This window comes from Tyto alba, unplaced genomic scaffold (genome assembly GCF_018691265.1).
Source record: "Tyto alba isolate M040663 unplaced genomic scaffold, T.alba_DEE_v4.0 Super-Scaffold_1, whole genome shotgun sequence".
In the NCBI taxonomy this organism is placed as follows: Eukaryota; Metazoa; Chordata; class Aves; order Strigiformes; family Tytonidae; genus Tyto; species Tyto alba.
The window spans coordinates 30,077,870-30,100,103 of NW_024881261.1; the positions used below are offsets into that span (position 1 = coordinate 30,077,870).

At 38.9% G+C, this 22,234-nt stretch overlaps 1 protein-coding gene across 2 annotated transcripts in view; it reads left to right on the forward strand.

Annotated features, from left to right (window-relative positions):
- Positions 1–13,151, forward strand: part of NRG3 (neuregulin 3) — a 412,334-nt gene extending 399,183 nt beyond the window's left edge. For both annotated transcript variants that reach the window (XM_042788554.1, XM_042788559.1), the window contains exons 8-9: positions 3,657–3,827; positions 9,777–13,151. In XM_042788554.1, the coding sequence (XP_042644488.1) occupies positions 3,657–3,827; positions 9,777–10,284 (679 nt within the window). In that variant the 3' untranslated portion in view covers positions 10,285–13,151. The remainder of the gene's footprint in view (positions 1–3,656; positions 3,828–9,776) is intronic.
- The last annotated feature ends 9,083 nt before the right edge of the window (positions 13,152–22,234 follow it).

Consider the following 22,234-nt stretch of genomic DNA (forward strand, 5'->3'; position numbering starts at 1 on the left):
AGATGCTTATGTTCTCCAGTATAACAGATCTTTTTATTAAAACTGAAAATTGGTTGAAAGTCTGAATAGGTGATCTGTACAAATGTTAGCAGTAGGTTGTCTAACTTAGCCTAAAAATGTGGCTCCTAGGGAATATCTGAAGACACTGTCCACCTGGCAGCTAGATCTGTCATTGGGGTATGTATTTACTGTTTCTGTCTTGCAAGGACAAAAAACATGTCTTCAGCACTAACGTGTGCATCTTGTGATCAGTAGGTAATATATTATGGAATGTAATATACCTCTCTATAGTTTTTGCAGGTACAGAGCTGGAGTATTTACAATCAGTTTTAGAACTATCCTTCTTCCTTCAGCTTTACATCTTTCTTTTCATGAATTACAATCACAGAAAAAGGGCAAAGAATAAGTAAGATAGATATACACAAAACCATGCTTATAAGCACTATTTCTGTAGCTCCATTGTGCTTATTAAACAAGAAGGGAAGGATTGGGATCTCATCTAAAGTTTTAACACTTTGTCATCCTCTTGTTAATGCTTTTCATGTTCCTGTTGACAGAGTGACTTCTGAACGTGTTCATAATGTGATGTATAATAAATTTTCTTTAGTAATTAACTAAAAAGTAATACAGGAGGATTCCCAGAGTTACTGTAAATTCACTGCAAGTCTTCTCTTCAGGAACAGAGTTAACTGCAATTGGGAGTTGTGTATGTGCCTTGAGAAGAGAATACTCCTCCTGCTGAGACAGACTGTTTTTACTTGGTTGCTCAACCTAAAGAAAATTTTCACACAAAACAATTTGCAACAATAAATCCCAAGTTCTTAATTAACTTTAGAGATGGTTGAACTATTTTTTTCAAACCATTAATTCGTCAGAACTGTATTTCTCCCTAGTTTATGTATAACTTGTGAACCAGTTCAAGCATATTCTCATTTTTGTTATTTTGGAGTAATTGATTAATAGATTTTAAAGACATATCTACTGCAGCTTTTCTTACTGATCTGTGTTATTGAACAGCTCAGTTATGTTGGCTGGTTCCTTTTACCCAGTTAGACTGGAGTACAGGGAGGAAGAAACCATAATGGTGGCTAAATGAGGATAAATTTCCTGAAGAAATCCAAAAGGCATTGTTTGCCTCAGAGAGACACTTCACATAAGCAATAGAGCAGAAGCCTGAGAGGGACTGTGTTAACATTTTTGGTGGAAGAGTATGCCAACGTTTTGTGAAAAAGAAAAAACTTTATTATGCTGGAGTTACTTTTTCATAGAACTTTTAACAAAAACTGTCACTATCTTGTCTTTGGTGCTTCAAGAAATGAGTGTTATCCTGGATCTTGCAGCTGCACTTCCTGTAAATATTTCCTGGCCCTTCTTAGTGAATTTGCCTTGTCCCTGACCACACATGATTTTTGTTCATTTTCACCTCCCATTTTTTCTGTCAAAATGTTGAAAAAATAAGAACCTTGCATTAGCCGCAAATGGGTTGCTTAAGCTCTGTTGGTGCCGGAGCTGCTGTGATGGCAGGATGATGTTGGCATGTCCCATATCCCTTCAGTCTAACCAGGCCACGCATCTTTAGCAGCCTGGAGGAGCCTAGTGTTTGATGCAGTAATGAGAGTTTCTGTGCAAGCTAAAGGAAGTCCAGATAGATCATTTATATGCATCTTTGCTGCAGTTTATACCAATTATCTCAGGTATACCTGTATGTGTTGGTTGCAATTGTCTATTACAAATGCGGAGCTTTTTCAAATTTGCACATGCATGTTATTAGATGGGAGACCATGTGTTCTCATCCAACAAGCAAGATGTGCAAGTGCATCAAACCAACCACAATTAAACAATGCCTTTCTAGTTCCAAATATTTTTAATCATTCTAAAATCTGCTAAGTTAATGAGTTTGTTGACTTTTGCAGTACATTGATGAATGTACTGCAATCAATAAAATACCCTGAAATTCATTATCCATCACAAATTATTCATTCCCTGCATCTTTTAAGATCCCCTGCAGTAATAATCTCAAGTCTCTCCTGAGCAGAAATTGTCAATTGCTTTGTGATGTGGTAGTCTTATTTTACAGAGTATGAACTGTAACTCACAACTTGAACTCGGCTTTCAGAATTGAAAGGCCAGTACTTCAGGTTTTTTAAAAAGTTTTTTCACAACCTCCTTAATAGCTAAGGAAAAATCTATTTAAGGAAGCATCAAAAATCCTTGAGGGAGTGCTATTGCTACAGGTTATTGAACTTTACAATTAAAAAGCACCAGGAAAGAAAAAGTACGGAAGAGAACAGAGCAGAGACTGTGATGGAACACTGCTAGCCTGAGCAGTAGGATAGAGGCTGTTGAATGTTCTTATGTTTTGACTCTGGAGAAAAAAGGTTGGTTTTAATGGAAATGTACACTACAAGAGAATTTGTCCAAGATACTTGGTCCAAGCAAGAATTGCTTTGGGAGTAGATATGGCCCTAACTATAAATAAAGTTTCCACTAGGTATTAAATGCAGATTGCTTTTAAGTCATGTTATAATAGGAAAAGGGAAGCAAACTTATCAAAAGTCTTTTGCATAACTGAATTGTATCAGAAGTTGAAATTATTCACATAAGCAAAAATAATGACTCTCAAAATGCGTCTACAAAACCTATATTAAAATATCATTAAGGATGTGAAGGAATATTAGGTAATACATATGCATTTCTGACACCCAGGAGATGTCAAGAGAAATAGGAGTAGCTGGAAAGTAAATAGCCAGTCATGCTGCTCAGTACCATGACCTGTTACAGTAGAAATAGGTTATGTCTTGCCTTAATTCTCTATTCCCTTATTTTTGCATTAGCAATGGCTGAATTTATGGCTAATATACCAAAACCATGGATTCTAGATAACTTTTAATTCCTGCATGAAATGGAAAAAATCCATTCTCCTTCCAAAACACTACAAAAAATGTTTACAAAAGCAATTTTCTAAAATAAGTAGAAAACTATTACTTGTTTTTACCATAATCAAGTTTGTATTATATCACATAAAGAAACAACATGGTATTTATCAATGTATATAAACAAGAAAACAATCTCTATATAAAACAAGAGTAAATCAATATAGAAAAGAAATCTGATTCAGCATGGAGAAAACTGGTGTCATAGATGGCTTCTTCACACTGCAGTTCATAAGCTTCACTTATATTCTTTACATTTTTTTTCCCAATTTAATGTTGTTGTATTAGGAAGAAGCACCTTGTAGGCTGATGGATGATATAATGGGCTCTCAATTTAAGATCTGATTCTGAGCTAAGCTGTAGGTATGATGCAGCTGTGCCGATATTTATACTGTCTGAAGAGTCAACTCTATATAGCAGGATTATGGTATGCAGCATGGAAAAAAAGAAGCATCCTTCATCAAGTGCAAGAAAACGTTTGATATACCAGGCAATTGTTTTCATTCCTAGAAGAGAGGTGATGTATTAAATATGGCATAAACAGCAGCTAACTGTGGATTATAGTATTGTATTTCCATATAGAATTTCTACTGACATGATAGACCACCACAGCAAAGTTTATAAAGACAGTAATCCATGCGTTATTAATCCTGAGTCTTTACTTTGCAGAAATTTATGCTTTTGCTGTGATAATTTTTACTGTACTCTTGGTGTTGTTCCTAGAAGTCTCTCTTCATGCTGCAGCCCAGGACAAAAAAGTGGGATGCTACATAGAAATGCCTTTCGGAGGACTCCTCCCTTACCTCGGGGCAGGTTCAATGGAATTACAGGACCAGCATATCAACAGCTAGAAGAGTCAAGGATCACAGACCAGGACACAGTACCTTGTCACAGGTAAGTAATAACATAACTGAAGTGAGGCAATTTGTGAGTGGCTGCTGTTACGTGGTTAATATGCTTTGCCATTACAGTCCTTCCAACTTTGTTGTAGTGTACTGTGGATCCAGGGTTTATAGTACTGAAAGGAGAAGAATGTTTCAAGCGTACTGGCTCTTTGAAGGTAATACGTTTTTATTTGGCTGGATGCTCTTTTTAAGCCTTTCACAGGCTGTAGAAGGAGTGATTAGAACAAATTGTAAGTGATTGGCAACTTTGCTCTTTATAACTGATGCTTTTTCTAGCAGTGCTGTGATGTTCTAGTAACTTTTGCATATCATTTTTTTTCTTCAATCAGCACTGGACAAATAAGAAAATAATTCAGAAGTCCGACTTTCTTTTTTTTTTTTTTTTAAATAAATCAATGTATGCTGTGAAGTGTTTGCTGTAGACTGAAGACTGATCGCTTCACATAAGTTTCTCTTTGAAAATGCACAAAGAATCCAATATTTTTCCTTTTTTAATTCAGCTCGTTAGAATATTGAATGTGAGCTCCAGCTGTACATAAGGTCTGAATTTCAGAAGTGCTTCTGAGCACCTACAGCTGCCTTTGAAGTCTTTTGCAATTGCTGAGGTATTTTGCATAATATTTACATATCCCTGTGGATTTCCAAAAACTTTCCAGAATGACTACAAACACATTATATATAAAATGAGGAGTGACATCTGGAATGGAATAAAACAGCAGCAGTTTCATTTGGACATGTATAAGTCCCAGCTAAGTTCAGCAAATTGAACAGTTACAGTGTGAGAAGGCAGCTGTACGTTTTTTGTATTGGAACTGGGTTTATGAAGCGCAGCACTGAGGTCACCTACATGTTTAATTTTCCTCAGGGAAGAAAGGAGCTACTCTCACTACCCACTCTGACCTCCTGGGAACTGACAGCCGCAAGCGCTGACCAAGAATAAGCGTCGTTACACGTGTGTTGTTGCACGTGTGGGCACCTGTGCAGGCACACATTCCCCCTGCGTCTCCCTTGCCACGCTTTCCAACCTGCAGCAGGGTTGCCCAGTCTGGGGTATTCTGTGAGAGGGGGACTTGGCTTACTAAATTTTTTGTAGCTCAATCTACCTCACAAAGTTGGCCACAGTAATTAGGAAAGACAGACCAAGAACAGGGCTTTACCTATGAAAGGAGAAAGCAAAGCAGCAAAAGGTTTGAGTGTCTGGTGACTTCCTTTAAAAAGTTCACATTTGTCTCATACTTCTTTCATTATTACTATTGGCTTCTTCTAAGGAGAAACTTGTTTATTACTTCTTTCAGTAAATACATTATTGTTCATTTTTATGATAAGGTGTGTATAATTCCTTATGAAAATTGTGACTCTGAATGCAACCCTTCCTGAAAGGGACAGGCCAACAGCCTTCCCTCTTCACCGGCAGCGTCTTATAACACAGGCTCTGGAGAGTGCTGCAGCCTCTTCCTGAGAAGTGAGGTAGAAAACAGCAAAGCTGTCTCAGGGGTAGTTGTTTTTTAATCTTCTTTGGGAAACTGGTGTGTGATATTACAAGTATCATCTTGTACTGGCCTCTATTTCAAATTTGCAGTTCTGCAAAAGGTTGATATTTGGATCAGACTGTGACCCCTTCCGGCTTCAATCCACTAAAGTACTTCAACGACATTTTGTGAGCTAGTGATGTCTGTAGATTGAAACCTTCCTACTACCAACTCTAACAATGAGACCTTTCTGTGAAGGAGTCCTCCAAGTCCATCAACAGGTGGTGTTGTGACATGGAGTCACAGCAGTCTCTGTATATCACAAATACGATACCAAAAGTCTTCAACCTACTACCCATGGAAATTAATTCACCCCTATAGCCCCCTCCCCTGCTACCAAAAAACCCCACCACTCACTCAAACCCAGGACATTAAAACATCAATGTTAGGCATGAAAACAAAAGCAATTTTTTATTTTATTTTATTACAATGTTTTACTGGTGATGGTTTTCATGAAAATAGTCTTTTAAGACTGGAACAAAACTTTTTACAAGTTGTTTTGTGTTACAGCTGAAGTAATCTATTCAAACAAAATGTAAATATGCATCTTATCTCTGAACAAAGGTAAAAACTTATTCACTAATTCTACTTTATGTGGAATTCTAACTTAGGAAGAGGTTTTCCCAAAATCAAATGGCTTTTTGCCATCTATATATTTGCTAGTTTTCATAGTGTTGGTATTCTCATTAGACTTTCAGCCCAAATTAAAAGTTCCCTTTTCCCCTGCAGAAGTGAAACTACTTACTTTCTTCTCGCTTTTCACCTCCATCTTTCCCTATAGGGATGTACAAATCAAAGTGGTTTGTCTCCCTAATTCTGTTAGCCTTCCAAAGTCCATCCATCAGCAGCTCTGCCTGAAGTTTAGTCAAATTTTGTATGTTCATATTTGATAGAAAAGAGGCAAATTTTCCTGATTAGTTTTCCTTCTAGTCCTGTAAAAAGTGCTTCTCTTCCCATCCCACCTTGAGAGGAAGGGTTTTGCTACCTTCAGGAAGTGCCAGATCTCATTATTTGCAGCAGGATCTAAAATTTGCAGAGTTTGAGTCAAATACAGCTAATATCAGTTATTTAATCAGTATGCTACTTGAAGGTGTAGAAAAACCTGCTTGAAATGAGTGGCTTAAAGAAAACAAACCATCTCCATGCCAGTAATATCTCAGAGGCCGATTCAAGTCTCTCAGGGTGTCAGGAGTTTACATGCAGCTAAATAGGCAGTGGTTTGATTGCGTGTTTTCAGTGACAGCTGTTTGAGTTACACGGTATGAAGTGTTAGAAGTGGTGCTCTGTAGCCTGTGAATGTGTACATATACAGATCCCGATGTGTTTATGTATACAAGACCAAATGCGTGGTGTCTACAGGTACAAAATGGGGTGTGTACATATAGGTATATGTGCTTACAAGGCTGAACCAAAGCCTGGTAATGCCACTGGAATGGCTCCCATTCGTCTTAATGGACCTTGTTGTCAGGCTTGTATACTGAACAGCTATAGCAGTAGGGCTTATAGCAAAGCTATTGGTAGTATGCTAAATAGAAAACATTCTGTATTTTAAGCTCCAATCCCTCCTGTCTCTTTTTAATATCTGTTTTAAGGGGGCAGTAAAATTATTATGCTTCTTTCAGTTTCATTCTTTGTTTTAGACTCTTAAACACTGTATAACATAATTACGGTTGCATATTTATAAATGTTTGAGTTTCTTTTTTTCTTGGTTTTAGGAAGAGGGTGGAGAGAGAGCTGCACTTTGAAATACATGCACATGAATGAAATTATTCAGACAAACTAATTTTTCAGATAAAAAAACAGATATCTTTTGTAGGAGGAACTATAATTCTGGGAAAGTTAATTAGAGGAAAATGTAATTAAGATTCTGCAATTATAGTTCTAAGTCTCATCTATTGAGACGACCAGCAGTCTGTTGTCACAAGTAGTAGCATGGATCACTTTGTAATTAACCAAAAGCTGAGTCTCACATGGTTTAGATGTAATATCCCTCCTCATTTAATACCTTGCCTGTTGCACACAGTGTATGTGCTTTAATTCAACACTGGTTCTCCTTTGAAAGCCCTGTGAGCACAGGGCAGAAACACGTAATTCTGACGTAAAATTTCTGTGTCTATCTGTGCTTCAAAAAATATAATGGAAATATGCCAGACATTGCATTACATGTTATTGTTGCTGCCGATTAGTTTTCAAAATACCAAGAATAATTGCATCTCTTATGGAATTGGCAAATGCTACTGTTTTATCACCAAATCCATTTTAATTCAGTCTTTTCTTGGGTTTGCTTATATATCATCCATAAAGTGCATCCATTGCATGTGAAATTCATTAAAAACATTCACTCCCTTTGTTTTCAGGGTGCAGCCCAGAATATATTTAGGGCCTGAATTACCAAAAAAGGGAATAATGCAACTGATGCGATCTCTCCAGCTATAGTCGTTTGAGCAAATATATTATAAACAAAGGAAACAAGAATTGGCACAACCCAAAGGTCTGCACTGTTTTGTTTTCATCTATTTTTTTTTTTTAATTGTCCTCCCTCGGGAATAATATCCCTGATCAGTATTTCGTTCATACTGATCATTGAAAGCTGTTCTATAAAGGCCCTCCATAAATGGCCACAGGTGTGTCTAAGCATAGCACAAATGTAATTAACCAAAATCTGAGTCTCAGCTGGCTCAGGTGTAAAACATAAGTGCTGCTGTATAGCATATACAAGAAGTTGTAGCACGTATCCAAAAAAGCCACTTGCTGTATTATTCCCCTGGGTTCCACTTTCCAAAGCAGTATCTCTTCCCATCAGATAGCAGCAAAGATCACCACACCTCCTCCTTACTGCAGAGCTCCCAGCTGTCTTTTCTGCTCTTTTGGGGAAGCCTGGAGAGTTTTCATACAGGGGCTGCACAAAACTGCATGCGTGCACATGTACAGGTTAATGTGTCAAGCAGTTGTACAAACACAGTGCCACCACAGACGAGTTAATTACAAGTCAGCACCACTCTGCTGGAAATGAGCCTAAAGATATCTCCTCCTCTCTCTCCTGTCTGACAGCTCGCCAGGAGGATGGGGCCAAAGGAAGCCTTTCCAGTTAATTAGCATTGTGCACTAATATTGGACTATGGCTGTTTCCTGAAATTCACTTTCTTTTCCTTCGTTCTCTTTCTGCTAATGCCAAAAAGCAGCAAGGCATGTATGAGTACAAGGATATCCCTAGTGAACTCCCGCAGGCTTAAAGCAACTTTCAGAAAAATACCCTTCAAGTCAGAGCTCAAGCACCTGCTTCCACACCAGATCTGAATGTTGCTTTCCTCATCCATGGATCAAACATATTAGACTTCATCATTAGCTTGCTCTATTAAATAGTGATATGATCACAAAGCTGATTATAAATAAAATATGCTCCGGTACTGAGGTGATATCTGTGGTCCTTGGCAATCATGATCGGATATAGTAACTCTTAGAGCACAAAGTTTCTAGTAATACTATTTCTCTGATGGGAAACATCTTTTTTGTTGGTGTCATTATTTATTTTATATTTAGCATACTTTCCATTTCTGTTTTTTAAGTATTTCCTGTAAATGAAAACGCTTTCTGATCAGAACAATGAATTTGGCTTTGAAACAAAATGGAAATCTTGATAAAAATTCACCAAAGTTGCCTCACAATAAATAAAATCATGCTATGATATGTATTAATGGAGGATAAAGGATTTTTTTTTTTTTTTTAATTCTGGATAGAAATATCAGGAAGACGCAAACATTTGCTCAATCCCAATACATTAGCTATATTTCCAGATGAGATCTGAGAAAACAAATCGGGCCAATATTTTGAGTATGGATGGGCTATTGAAAAAAAGACATATTTTTCAGAGGTACACTGCACTTAGATGCTCTTCTTGTTTGAAGAGGAGCACAGACAATCATTTCTATGTAAATAAAGACTACACAACCATGTTTTGTGTAAAGTTGTTTTTTTTTCCTGCACCTTTTTTAAGATTTATCCTAAAATAGCCATTTAACATTGAGAGTTCTGATGTTGAAGAAAACATCAATCCATTTCTCCAGTTAGGAATGTGAGAATGGATTTTCAAATCTAATTTCAAAGAAAATTAATAGTACAGTATAACTCCTGAAATCTTTTTAAAATTAATTATCATTATTCTCATATACTGGTGGGCAAACTGAGACTGAGAAAAAAGCAGTGGTTTTCCAGCAGCAGATCTGAGAATCAAACCCATGTCTCCAGAGTGTTGTTTTCCCTAGGGCCACACTATTATCAAATGCTCCCTGTGTGAGGGAAAACAACATGGATCTTTTCAGCACAGTTCACTGAACGTCATATAGCGTTCCTGCTGCTGCTTGCATCTGACTGCTCGATGTACAACAACAACTTCTTTTTACTCTTTCCAGGTATTCATCCAGTGGTTTAAAAACTACTCAGAATACTTCAATAAATATGCAACTGCCTTCAAGAGAGACAACCCCTTATTTTAATAACGTGGATCAGAAGGACTTGGTCAGCTATTCATCTTCAAGGGCCAACTCCGTTCCCATCATCCCGTCTGTGGGCTTGGATGAAGCCTGCATGCAAATGCAAAATGTTTCTGAAGTAACAGGCATCAAATGGTGCAAAAACTCCTATTCAGCTGAACTTGTCAATGTGAGTTCCCCAGTCAGTAATTGTCTTATAGCAGAACAACACGAAGTGAAAATATTGCTAGAAACTGTGCAGGAGCAGATTCGGATTCTGACGGACGCGAGGCGGTCGGAGGACTATGAACTGGCGAGTGTAGAAGCGGAGAGCAGCGCGAGCGAAAACACAGCCTTTCTGCCCATGAGCCCCATGGCCAAGTCAGAGCGAGAGGCGCAATTTGTCTTAAAAAGCGAAACGCAAAGAGACTCGGTATTGACCAAGTGACTTTGTGTGGGGGTTGTGGGAGGGGAAGCAAGAGATCTGTGCATTCGATGCTTTGCTAAACAGGAAGGGAGGAAATTAAATACAAATTATTTATATGCATTAATTTAAGAGCATCTACTTAGAAGAAACCAAATAGTCAATCGCCCTCATATCATAGTGTTTTTTAACAAAATATTTTTTTAAGGGAAAAGTTCCAGGATGGATGAAACGTACATCAGGTGCTTTCTAGGCAGGATTACACATACAGTTTCAGTTACAGAGCATTTACCATGGTCCTGTTCGGCTGTCTGAAGGCTCAGGCTATGCATCTTTTTTTCAGTAAAGGCCAAGACCATTCTTAGATCCATTTCTGGTTTCAGGGCAGCGCTGCAGTAAGCTGCTGACCAGGGAATCAGACCCTGGGGAGTAAGTCCCATGACGCCATCACAGACCCGGTCCCCTCTCCACCTCTCCTCTTGGTTCCAGGTTCATACCATGGAAACAGGCACACAGACATCTGCTTCTGAGGTCTGGTACCTGCTGTGGAATGACAATAAATCCCTAAATTGAGCCAGATTCTTAACTCTCAACTTAAAGGTTCCAGTCACCTCAGGAAAGTCAATGGAAACGTTTAGGAGTTTTGGGTTTGGCCAAGTGTGGAGTGGGATTGGGGTCTGTAGAGGTGCAGTGGTCAGGAACCCACGGCTGCTCCATCTTCTGAGCTTTTCCCATCAGAGCTGCCTTGCTAGAGAGTGAGGAAGAACAAGAGAAAGTACACAGGTTTGGTTTTGGTTTTTGGTTTGAATTTTTTTAAGTGGGAACATAAACTCTGTTGTTCGTTACCAACCCCTCAACATCTCTGAACTGTTATACTTTGAAGGCATTTGTAAGCTCTCAAGGAGCACTTATGAGTGTGTGTGCATTTCTTTTAACTTATTTTTGATTATGGGTTGTTCAGAGAAGGGTCAGGGAGATCCCATATGATCAAAATGCAGCCGATGTGTCCACACTGCCCTAATTTGTTCCCACCTTCAGTTCTCAAGTCACTTTAATTAATTGTGGCTTAGGCTTGTGAACTTTAAAGCTTCAACCCTGCAGATGGTTCAGTATGGGCAGACCCACAAGCACGCACCGATCTGATTCTAATGGGGCTATATAAGAGCAGATGGTTTCCACCAAATCACTCCCTGTAGGGGATCAAGGCCTTAGAGAAGAAATGTCATTTCCTGGTTGCCGTATCCCAGTCACATTATAAACAATTTTTGCATTTGCTTTCGAGTCCCTCTTTGCCCAATAAATTGTAACACAATATGCCAATAATGCAATTAATTGGGTTCAGTGACACACACATTACGGGTTTTATTAGTATTAAAATATCTGCTTATTCATGGGGAAAAAGAAAATCAACTATAATAAATAATTGCTAAATAGCCTTCCCTGGTTAATGCCAGAAGATTGATTTTTAAAAAATTTACAGTATATAAGGAATGTATTAAAATTTTCCTTTGCAGCAAATTAATTGTTAAATTTATTAATGTGCCCCAGACTTTCCAGTTCACAAGTCTCAAGACTTCCCAAAATAGCACAATCAATCACCTAGTGCTGTTGTATGTTGAGTCAGAATAAAGCAATATTTTAACCTCTGTCAAGTAAATTTGGAAAAGAAATGCTGAAGGTGTATGTCATTTTTTTTTGTTAAGGCAGTAAAAAATTACTATTCACGGTCTTCATTCAGCAAGTCTTATTTTGGGTTTCTTTTGCAGTTTTGGTTTGTTTTTTGTTTTTTGTTTTTTGTTCTTTTTTTTTTCCAAGATAAAGTTGATGAAATTGTCTTGTTTACAGAACTTTCTATGGCTGTAATCTTTGCTGTGTGTTTTCAATAAAAATATGTTTGAGGGCAAACTCTGCTTTATGCCCCAGGATGGAGCATGCCTCGTCCAGTCTCCCTTCTTCAGAGACACAGAGCTTTTGTTGTAGCAGTAAGGTGGGATCGCCGTGAGGAGTGCTCTCACCCTGACATGTTTCTGCAGTGTGTTGTGGCTGGGCACAGTCTCTCTGTGCATGATCTGAGCTGATCTGTGGTGGATATGGCCCCAAGCCCACACCACATAAACCCTCTGAAAGATGAGGTGTGTTAGGTGGGGGTCAGCTTTGCATCCTTACAGTCATGTGACTTTTTCTGTCAGCACCTTTTACATCCCATCAGCTCAGGATATGAGCAAAGTGAGCTTGCCTCTGCCCATAAGCCCTGTGGACATACCTGTAATATAAAAACTGGCTACTATATAAAACTCTGATTCAATAATTTATGAAGTGCAATCGCAATTCATTAATTTGTCACCATTAATTTTGTCAAGAGATGGTGTCTCTGCAATAAAGTGCAGAATACTCCCCAAATAGATGTTTCAAAATTAAATCTTTTCAATCCAAACGTAAGGCCTTCTTGCCCCCAAATCCTGCCAAACTCTGCAAATTCACCTTTGGCAAAGTATTGGAAACACACGGCAAGATTTCTGTTGAAGAAAGAACCATATCATAACCAATGCCTTTATGGAGAGAATGTGTTCACTCAGAACCCCTGAAAGACCCAGAAAGAGGGGAAGAGCGATGTATTTAAGAGAATGAAATGTTTGACTGAATGGCAGATGAAGATCTGAAATGGTGAGGATATCTTCAGTTCATGTTAGAGATGCGATCTTGTACTCAGCAAAGGATGTGTGACTGTTATATGTTAACTGTTCTATTCAGTTTTCAGCATGTTTGAATAGAGAGACGTTAATATTAACCATATGACAGACTAGTGTATTATTTGTTAAGAGTATCACTTCAGATCCTGTTGAAACTGTCATTGTTTGCAGAGGAAAAGAAAAAGGTTTGAAAACATGAAACTAGGTAGCCTTAATGTCATTTGTGTGTTTCTCTAATGGAAGTATTTTCCTCCATGGACCCTCCTATTTTACAGTGAATGGGACAACATTTTCTCTGAGGTCTGGCAATTAATTATGTAAAGGACACACAAGAAATTTGTACCTAAACAGCCGAAATGATAGGCCAAATTTTGCTTTACTTCTCACCCCTGTGGTCCCACTGAATTTCATGGATTGGAAGGGATGTGAGTCAGTGCAAAATGCAGTTCATTCCTAAAATTACATCTGTTCCCAGCCTTGGAAACAGACTGTAATTCCCCTAAAGGAGGCTCTGAACACAGTCATTTACCTGTAACATAAATAAAAATTATATCTGACCTACGAAGTTCCAAGTGTAGTCTGGTGTGAAATTTCACACAAGCAGCATTACATTCAAGTAAACTGGGAGAACAGCCAACTAAATAAATTGAACTTCTCTGAACTGAACAGAGAAAGCCTGTGTCTCTTCAGCATAATACCGTGGAGCCAAATTATGAGAGAGGTCTATATGCAGATTTTTTTTTCTTCGGCATAAAATGTATTCAAAACAATTAAAAATAGCCCTATAAAAACCCAGTAAAATGATCCCAGCATTTGAAATAGGAAACATGGGTGAGTATGGGCACTTTTCATAGTGTTAACTTTTGAAAAACTTTTCAGTACACCCTTGACCCAAAGCTGAAACATTCTAATTCTTACAGGGTCACATTTAGATCTACAAACACATCCATGGAAGAAGAGCTCTGCAGAATGTTTCTGGTATCTAGCCACCCAGCCACGCTCTCAGCTGATGTAGTCAATGCAGTAATGACAGTTTGTATCAATAGAGGATCACATCCCAGATCTCTTCTGTTTGATGTCCAATGTAGTGTCGCAAACCTTAGTAGCCTACCACATGATGTAAGGACTTCTACACTTATTTATGGAGCTACCTTCATTTTGCTTATGAAAATCTTATCAGTGTGTGAACACCCTCACTAGAATACAGTGCAAGGTTCGTTGGCTGAGTGATTGGTTTGTCAGGTGTATCTTTCACAAAGGCTGCGTATCACTGACCAGGATCTAACAGCAATGAATTTACCACCATGTGGCTAATCCCGATGTTACTCACCAAAATCCTACAGCTTCAGGTTTAAACTTTGAAAAAACAATGAGGTGACTGCATGTGCTTATGACCAGGCATGTGCTAGGGGACGCTCCTGAATTAAAATGTTCAATCAGATAATTCATGTCTGCTTCTTATGTAACTAGGGAGAAAATCTGTATTCTTCTTCGCAATCCATCCCCAGCTTCCTTTAGTCTAATTTTGCACATTACTTGAACATTTCTTACTCTTACAAGAAATTATGAAAATGAACACCAAAGAAGAACTCTTTCAGAGTCCTAGCTGCAGTAAATAAAATTAAAGCTTGAAGGAGCAGACCTAGAATAAAAACTGCCTTTGAAAATGGCATTAATGAAATGGAATTTCCCTATAAACTGTTTTTCACTTGGGAAAACAATAAGTTTACAAAGTCTTTTATCTTGGCATGAATTTAAAATGCTCATCTTCAAGCAGATTGAAAAATAGCAAATATTGAGTATTGATTTTTCAGCTTTTGAGATTTATTTATTTATTTTATTTTATATCAGTAGCCCAACAGGTCAATGATCTGTACTGTATTGTCTGACACATGGTCTTAAAGGTCATCTTTGTCCCTTTTTGTGGTCCAGATGCTGGACTGCTAGATTTCCTCAAAGATAATAAGATTTTATCTAGATTATATTTTTAAATGATTTCTAGCATAATATAGTTCTTCATCTTTGAAAATAATAATACAAACGTTTTTCTTTTCGTACTGCATTGCCACTGTAAGTTCATAGTGAGATTACACTCCCTTTGTTTTGATGTCTACTCACATGAAAACAACTGCAACGTGCAGTTTTCAGGTTTTAGACTTGGCACTTTCAAATCATAATGTAAAACCCATTTTTTATATTTTAAATAGAAAAATTCAAATATGACATATAAATTAAATAGCTGCAACAGCAGTAAACTTATTAATAAAGAGTTTTGGGGTTTTTTTCATTTTTATCATATAGCAATTAGAGGATGAGAATTGTGCCATATGAATCAGTAGTCTCTTGCAAGAAATACTGCCACAGGATATATTAATGGCAGTGGAAAGCCATCGCTGCAGCCCAGAACTGGGGAACACCACAACAGAGGAGAAAACAGTCATCCACAGTGTACGCTGCAAGGGGTGAAAGTGCTTTCATTTTAATAGTAAAAAAAAAATATAGTTGTTCATCTGTTGAAACTACCAAAAAGTTAAACTACCTGAATTTATTAATGACCATGTTGGTAGTATTTTTGAAAAGGAAAACGGGAAGAAATTCCCAAATTCTTAATGCTTGCACTGTCCCTTGGAACAAAGGTAATTATGTTTTGATTTTTTATTATTACAGCATGGTTTTCAATGTCTGCTACAGAGACAGAGTGATCACACGGCACTGACAGGCTGCGCTGATCCTTACTTTCTTGAAAAGATTTAGCAGTCTCCTCTTTGGTCAACAGTCTTGTAAACAAGGAGTGATTTCCTAGTATCCCAGAAGCCTATACTTGTGAAACTTTTCCCAGGTAAATAATAAATGAAAAATGCAGCAAGACAACCTTTTTTTTTTTTTTTTTTTTTTTTTTTTTTTTTTACTATGAGGAACTGTAATATTTTATAGCTATAATGAAGAAGGGTTTACTGATGACTGAAGAATGTAAATAAAGTATAGGATATAACATATGTAAGTGGCATGGAAATTCTGTATTTGTACTGTAGCTGTTAGTAATATATTCTCTAACACTGTCGGGAGGAGATCTACATGCAATTTATATTTCTTTTTTCCTTAACAGTGACCATGGTCTGTACCACATCACTATAGTGCCTGGGGATTGATGTACTCTCATCCTTATTCCTTGCTCTTGCATTGCAAGATCCACTTCTATGCTGTCCTGTGCCCACCCTGGTTTTGCTGAAATCACTGAATTTGCATCTTTATTCAAATTCAATTTTACCTTGCCCTCAGAATCAAGAGCACTGTGAGATTTCAGACCAGAAGCCTCTGACGTCTTTCGGAGTACTAAAGACCAGAAGTCATCTCAAGTGTCCTGAGATATAGCTTCAGATGTGACTTTTTGCCTCTTAATACTAAAATTTCTCCAAAGATTAAGACCTCTACATGTCTTGAATCAAATTATGTAATACAAATAATGCCATAGTTCAGAAAATGAAGAGTTATATGGCAAATATTATTGTCCTAGTGTGTGTCTTTCAAGGAATATGGAACAAGAGCTCTCGGTTGTGTAAGTATTTGGAAATTAAAAATACAAATAAAACAAGGATAGAAAAGAATACAAAGAATAACTAATATTCAGGCCATTTTATAAGTCATGCTAGTAATCTGTCTAAGACCTTTCTTTAAGGAATTCAGGCTTAGAGTTTCCTTTGCTTGACAATACATTAAGATTATGTTTCTTTCATAGCATAAAGCTTACTCCTGTAAAGAGCCAAGGCAAGTATCACATACCTCGGCATAAGCAGGGCAGAAATGCAGTATAGGTTTCACTTTGGCTTTCTCACTCAAGTTAGGCTCATATGTTTTAGATTACCTCTGATTTCTTCCATGAGAGAATAAATGAGTATTCCCCAAAAAGAAACGAGGCATGAATACTCGATGACTTTTTTTCAAAAATCTACTGATTGATACTAAGATTGGGGCCATCTACTGAACTTGAATGTTCTAGAAATAGCTGAGGTTTTGACTGTTCTTGGTTGGGAAAACAGCAGCTAGCATAAGTATTATCACCCCCACCACCTCAGCAAGATGCACACTGTGAACTTCTTCTGGAGAAGAGGGTAGAGAGCTTCTCCTTGCTGTGGCACAGCTTTTTCCGTGGGTGAGGAGGGATGGATTTTCAGTTGGGCCAGGTCACGTCATCCAAGAAACTTGCTTTACTTTTATTTCTTTCTCAGATCTCTCTCATCTCAGTGAGATTATGGTCATCAGCACTAGTTTATTTTTTAAGTTAGTGATTTCCAAATTCAGGGATTCTTTAAAGTGTTGAATTTTGGAAGTAGAGACTTCTCACAATAAAGGTAAAATTTCTTCTGTGATTTTTTTTAAACCATCTTTACTTGAAATGCTTATATTATGTTATCTATTTTTTAAAAAATTAGATGTTACAAATCTAAATTACAAATATTTATATTTACACCATGATAATCGGGCATGGATAAGACCTATGTTTCATGTTTCTCTCCTGATCTCATTGAAGATGTCCCTGCTTATTGAAGTGGGGTTGGACTACATGACCTTTAAAGGTCCCTTCCAACCCAAACCATTCTAACCATCATTTGAGAAGCGTGTTCAAGTTAGTTCTTTTATCTATCAGATCATCCATAAAATGCTGGAGATTTCTGTGCACATCAATGGCAACTTTGGGTTTTACATGGAAAGGTAAATAAAACTGATATATTTGCAAAGAAAAAATAGACTACATAAAATTTACAGGTCAGACTGTTGTTGTACAAGTGGCAACTGTTTCACTGAAAGCAGTTAATGCGAAGGGAATGAAGGTCCGAGAGGAAGAGGTTTATGGTGGCTCAGCAGTTGAGCTGAATGAGATAAAACCCAGATTTCCACCTCCTCAGTGCAAACCTGTGCTGCTGTCTAAAGCTGGCACGCCCCGAGCCCCAGGGTGTCTGCAGCCCCTCCACTAGCGACTGCACCAAAGGGCAGGTGTCAGCTCTGACTTCCGCGAAGGCTCCTCTCAGTAAATTGAAATGAAATAGTATGAACTAAAAATTGATGGGACTGACTCTCAGTTGCTGTCAGGTTATACAGAGTGCCAGCAACAGTGCTGATTTACAGCTTCTGAGGCTGTGGCTCATGGTTTGACCTGACCGGTTAGTTCCCACCACCTGAGCTGGAGCAATCCAAGCAGAAATCTCTCTGCCCATCAGGGTAGCTTCAGAACGGCATTAAAGCAGTTTGATTCCGACTAACCTCATTTTTTATACCTCGCTGCATAGTCTTCTTGATTATTGCAGAGGTGAATCTGCTTCCAAGTCTTCTTAAAGTTGTTATTGCTGATATGTCTTTGCCAGAGTAATTGGTTGTGACCACTCAGCTCCGATTCTGACAGTGGCATAAGGTCCTCCAACTCTACAGGATCAGAGCTGGGTCTTGCAGTCCAAAATCATGCATATGTACAAGCAAAACTCTCCATACTAGTTCTGCAGCAGTCACATGCATTCAGATCTAAGGAGGGATCAGCTTCCAGGCTGATCTTTCACATTACCAGTTTTATTTAACAAAACCATCTTTTAAATAAAATTTTCTATGCTGCTTCTCTGTGCGTTGTACAGAGAAACAGTGAAGGCAAATTAATCCTGTCTGCATTTTCATCTTCGCTAATGATGGTAGGGTTTTTTCTAAAGCAGGTCAGGAGATGAAGTCTGTAAAATTCTGACCTCAGAGGAGGAACTGATACCCTGACAGGGGACGGTTATTCTGAGCAGGTTTTGTTTGTGTGCATGCTTATCTAGTCTGTCTTCCCAATAAACCTTCTTTCTTCCAAGAGCCAACGTACCTAAAACCACTTAAAACATTAAGGAAATCTGAGGCAAGAGATGTGCTCTGCCTCCTATGCAGAAGGGACAAGCACATAAAGTAAGGTCTAATTACCAAAAACCTTTCCATCTAGTTCCAGCTAGTATTTTCACAGACTAGTAATGCTACAATTACTCTATGGTTTGGTCACGTTTATTTGCAGGCTGTGATGTATATAAACTGATAGACTGTTTTAAAGTGTCGATGGTTTGTAGTATCTCAAAATGGACTTTCAGAGCGCTCACGACAGCATTTACCACTCTCTTTAACCTCCATCTCAGTTTCATTTGACAAATGGACATTTCTATCACTTAGGGAGCAGTGACACCCCATTGTCATTGTGGCTGTCACACCACACCCCACATTGCCTTCTGGCAAGCAGGGCAAACCAGTCCTTCCTTCAGCCTTGCAGGCATCACTTTGGGCTGAGAGCAAGCATCCTGTGGGCTCAGCCCCTTCAGCAGGCAAGGAGTAGGGGAGGCCTCTTAAGCTAAAAGCGAAAAACTCTCCCAAGATTGAGATAAAAGGGTGACTTGGAAAAAAAAACCATGGAAATCACAGTCCTTTAAAATTAGGCTACTCTGTAGCCCCGTATAGACTGGTAACAAAGTTAGGATTTTCATTTCACTTTCTCTAGTTCTTAGTGGAGTAGTTTTGTATTTTCGTTAATTTAAAGCTGTCTCTAGATGGCTTCAGAGAATAAAGAGAACACATCACTGTGCAAATGCCTGTGCTCTAGACAACCTTCCTTCCTTGTGGGTAGGATCTGGGTGGCAGCACTTTGCCCATCTTTCTTAATTAGCTGAGAGAAGACCAAACAGTGCCCTGAACTCCTCCCTCACTGGCTGCTGGTGTGACCTGGAGCAAATCCCCATACTAAAAGCACTTAAAAATAGAATGAAGGTGATGGAAATGTGGTTTGTTCACTGTGAATATTCAGCTGGGATAGTTGGAATAACTGCAAGGAAAGAATTGCCTTTCCAAATCACATGCCTGATTTATTGGTTAAAGAGTTTTTCAGTCCTCCTTGTTTAGTCAACAAGGACATTAAGATGTCCAGAAATAAAAGTGGAATGATTGGTTCTCAGAACTAGTCTTAACGGTCACAAATCCAATATTTCAGACTTTTTGATGAGCATTTACCATCTAGAGTCAATCAGGCTTCATTTAAATAGATGAACTTGTATTGTAGAGTTATACCTGATTTTTGCATTCCTTTATTGAGCACTAGGTCTTTTCCATATGACATAAAATCATGTTTACCTTAAAACTAATCTGTAGATATGCATGAAACAACACCTAATGTGGATCTGAAGTCTGAGCATTTTCAATGCATAGGGCAAGTCTTGTGAAACCTTCTTTTTAGCAGCTGAAAGTCTTGAACCATTCACTGAACTGAGACAATGATTTGATTTCAGCAAAATTGATTCTGCTGTCACTGATAAACCCTTGAGTTGGATTTGGGGCTTCTGAGTAATATATATATGTAAAGCTACATAAACAAACCTTTTTTACAACACAGAAATGAATGCTCCAACTTAGTTTATTCATCTAAATAGCTGGACAGAATATCCACTTAACCATCTAGCCTAAACACATTGAAGAAGGGGGAAAAGGTGTTTATTTTCAACTGTGCTTATTTTTTCACTGGTAAAAATAGAACTAATACCAGAAGAAATATAATCATAGTGCCTATGACAAAGACTGTGTTTCAAGGAGTGCGCAATGTGTTCCACAATTATTTTAACTGGAAATAGAAGCCGCTCTTAGACTGACTGTGGTTGAAAGGAAATAACCTTAGTAAAACTGTCACACAGCATCCCAGGAAATGTTTTGGTTCAGTATGTTTGGCCTCCATTTTTGTGGAGCTGTACATTCCTGTCCATGGTTTTAAAGGATAAAAAAATAACTGATTTCAGAATCAATCTGTATTTTGACTCGTTATTCTACATGGTGTCACAAATTAGTTTTACTGTGTTATTGAATTCAGTCCTTTTTCCCTGCTGAAGTGTTGTGCTCCTGCTCTTTCCAACCATCTCTCTATTAAAGCAGAGGTTTCATTTGATAGCAAAGCTGCAAAGAAGGTGAGACTAATCCATCTGAAGACAAAAGCTTTCTTAATTCAGCCTCACTGGTGGAAAGATCATCTGGAGTTATCTGGAATTTGAGACAACAAGGTTTGGGGGTCTCTGGTGTCTCATCTGCAAGTCTCTTGGTTTTAGGCTAAATGAACAAGGTAAAAAGGCTGAATTGTCCAAAATAACACATTTACAGAAAGGATCAACTGAGAAGAGAGACAGAGGCAGCAATATCTTTAATTCTGAAGACCCAGAAAAAAGAAACAGAAGTTCTTTGCAAAATGACTTCCCACCTGAACACAGTGAAACAGATCTAGATGTCCCAGCAGTGGCCATGGCGACCAGGTGAAATCTCAGTGTCACCCACCCACATCCAGCCCTGGGGTGCTGCGCTGGCATGGTGGCACCTCCCAGGGCCCCCCAGCTGGGGCACCCACTGGGGATGCAGTGCCCACCCCTCCTTGCAGCCACCAGGGCCTTGCAGGGACATCTCTTCCCTTCCCCTCGTGCCCAGGGTCGTGTTTTCACCTGCATCCCCAGAGGTTTGTGCTGAGCTGCTCCAGGCAGAGCTTATTCATCATCCAAACCCCAGAGGTTTTCTGCTCTAGTGCCTCCAAAAACATCTCTCTAGTTGATGCCAGCTAGCCCCCAGGCGAAGCCCCGAGTCACTGCGGCTCCCTGCCACCACCAGATCCGCTCACACCGTGCAGAGCACCCTAAATCTCAGCTGAGGCCCGGCGTAATCCCAGGCAAGGGAAGGAGGGTGCAGGGCTGGGGGCTGGGAGGGCAGCAGGCACTCCCCAGCTCTGGTCTGCCTTGGTCAGGCTCCCCCAGCTCCCCCTGCATCACTCCTGGCCGCCACCCTGCAGAGCCATGCTTTCCTGGCTAACACTTGGGCGGTTTTTAATCATGGAGCTTAGAATAGCTGTCTGAATCTGTCACTTGGCTTTTGCTAATGCATGTTTTTTTGCCCGAAATCTGCTTTACTTTAGTGGTGTTAGTCCAAGTGCTTTTGAACACACTGACACCACAAAATAGTAGAAAAATGTTTTACTTTCAAAGCTGCTTTTCCAGGCACCTCATCCCCTGGGCACAGGTGCTCAGATGAGTTTAATGCTGAAACCAATTGGTCTAATAATAAGGTTTTTCCTTTTGCCCAGAGGTAAGGACAGGTTTGGGTGGGAGTATAATACTGCCCCAGGTGAGGCTCCTACCTACAGGCAGCCCCCACACCTGTGTTAGATGAAGCTGTTCACCTGGTTTGCAGCCACAGCTGAAATCACTGGCGACATCTTTTCTCTTCTTCTTGCGTGTCTGCACTAGAAGGGTTCTCTCCTGCTG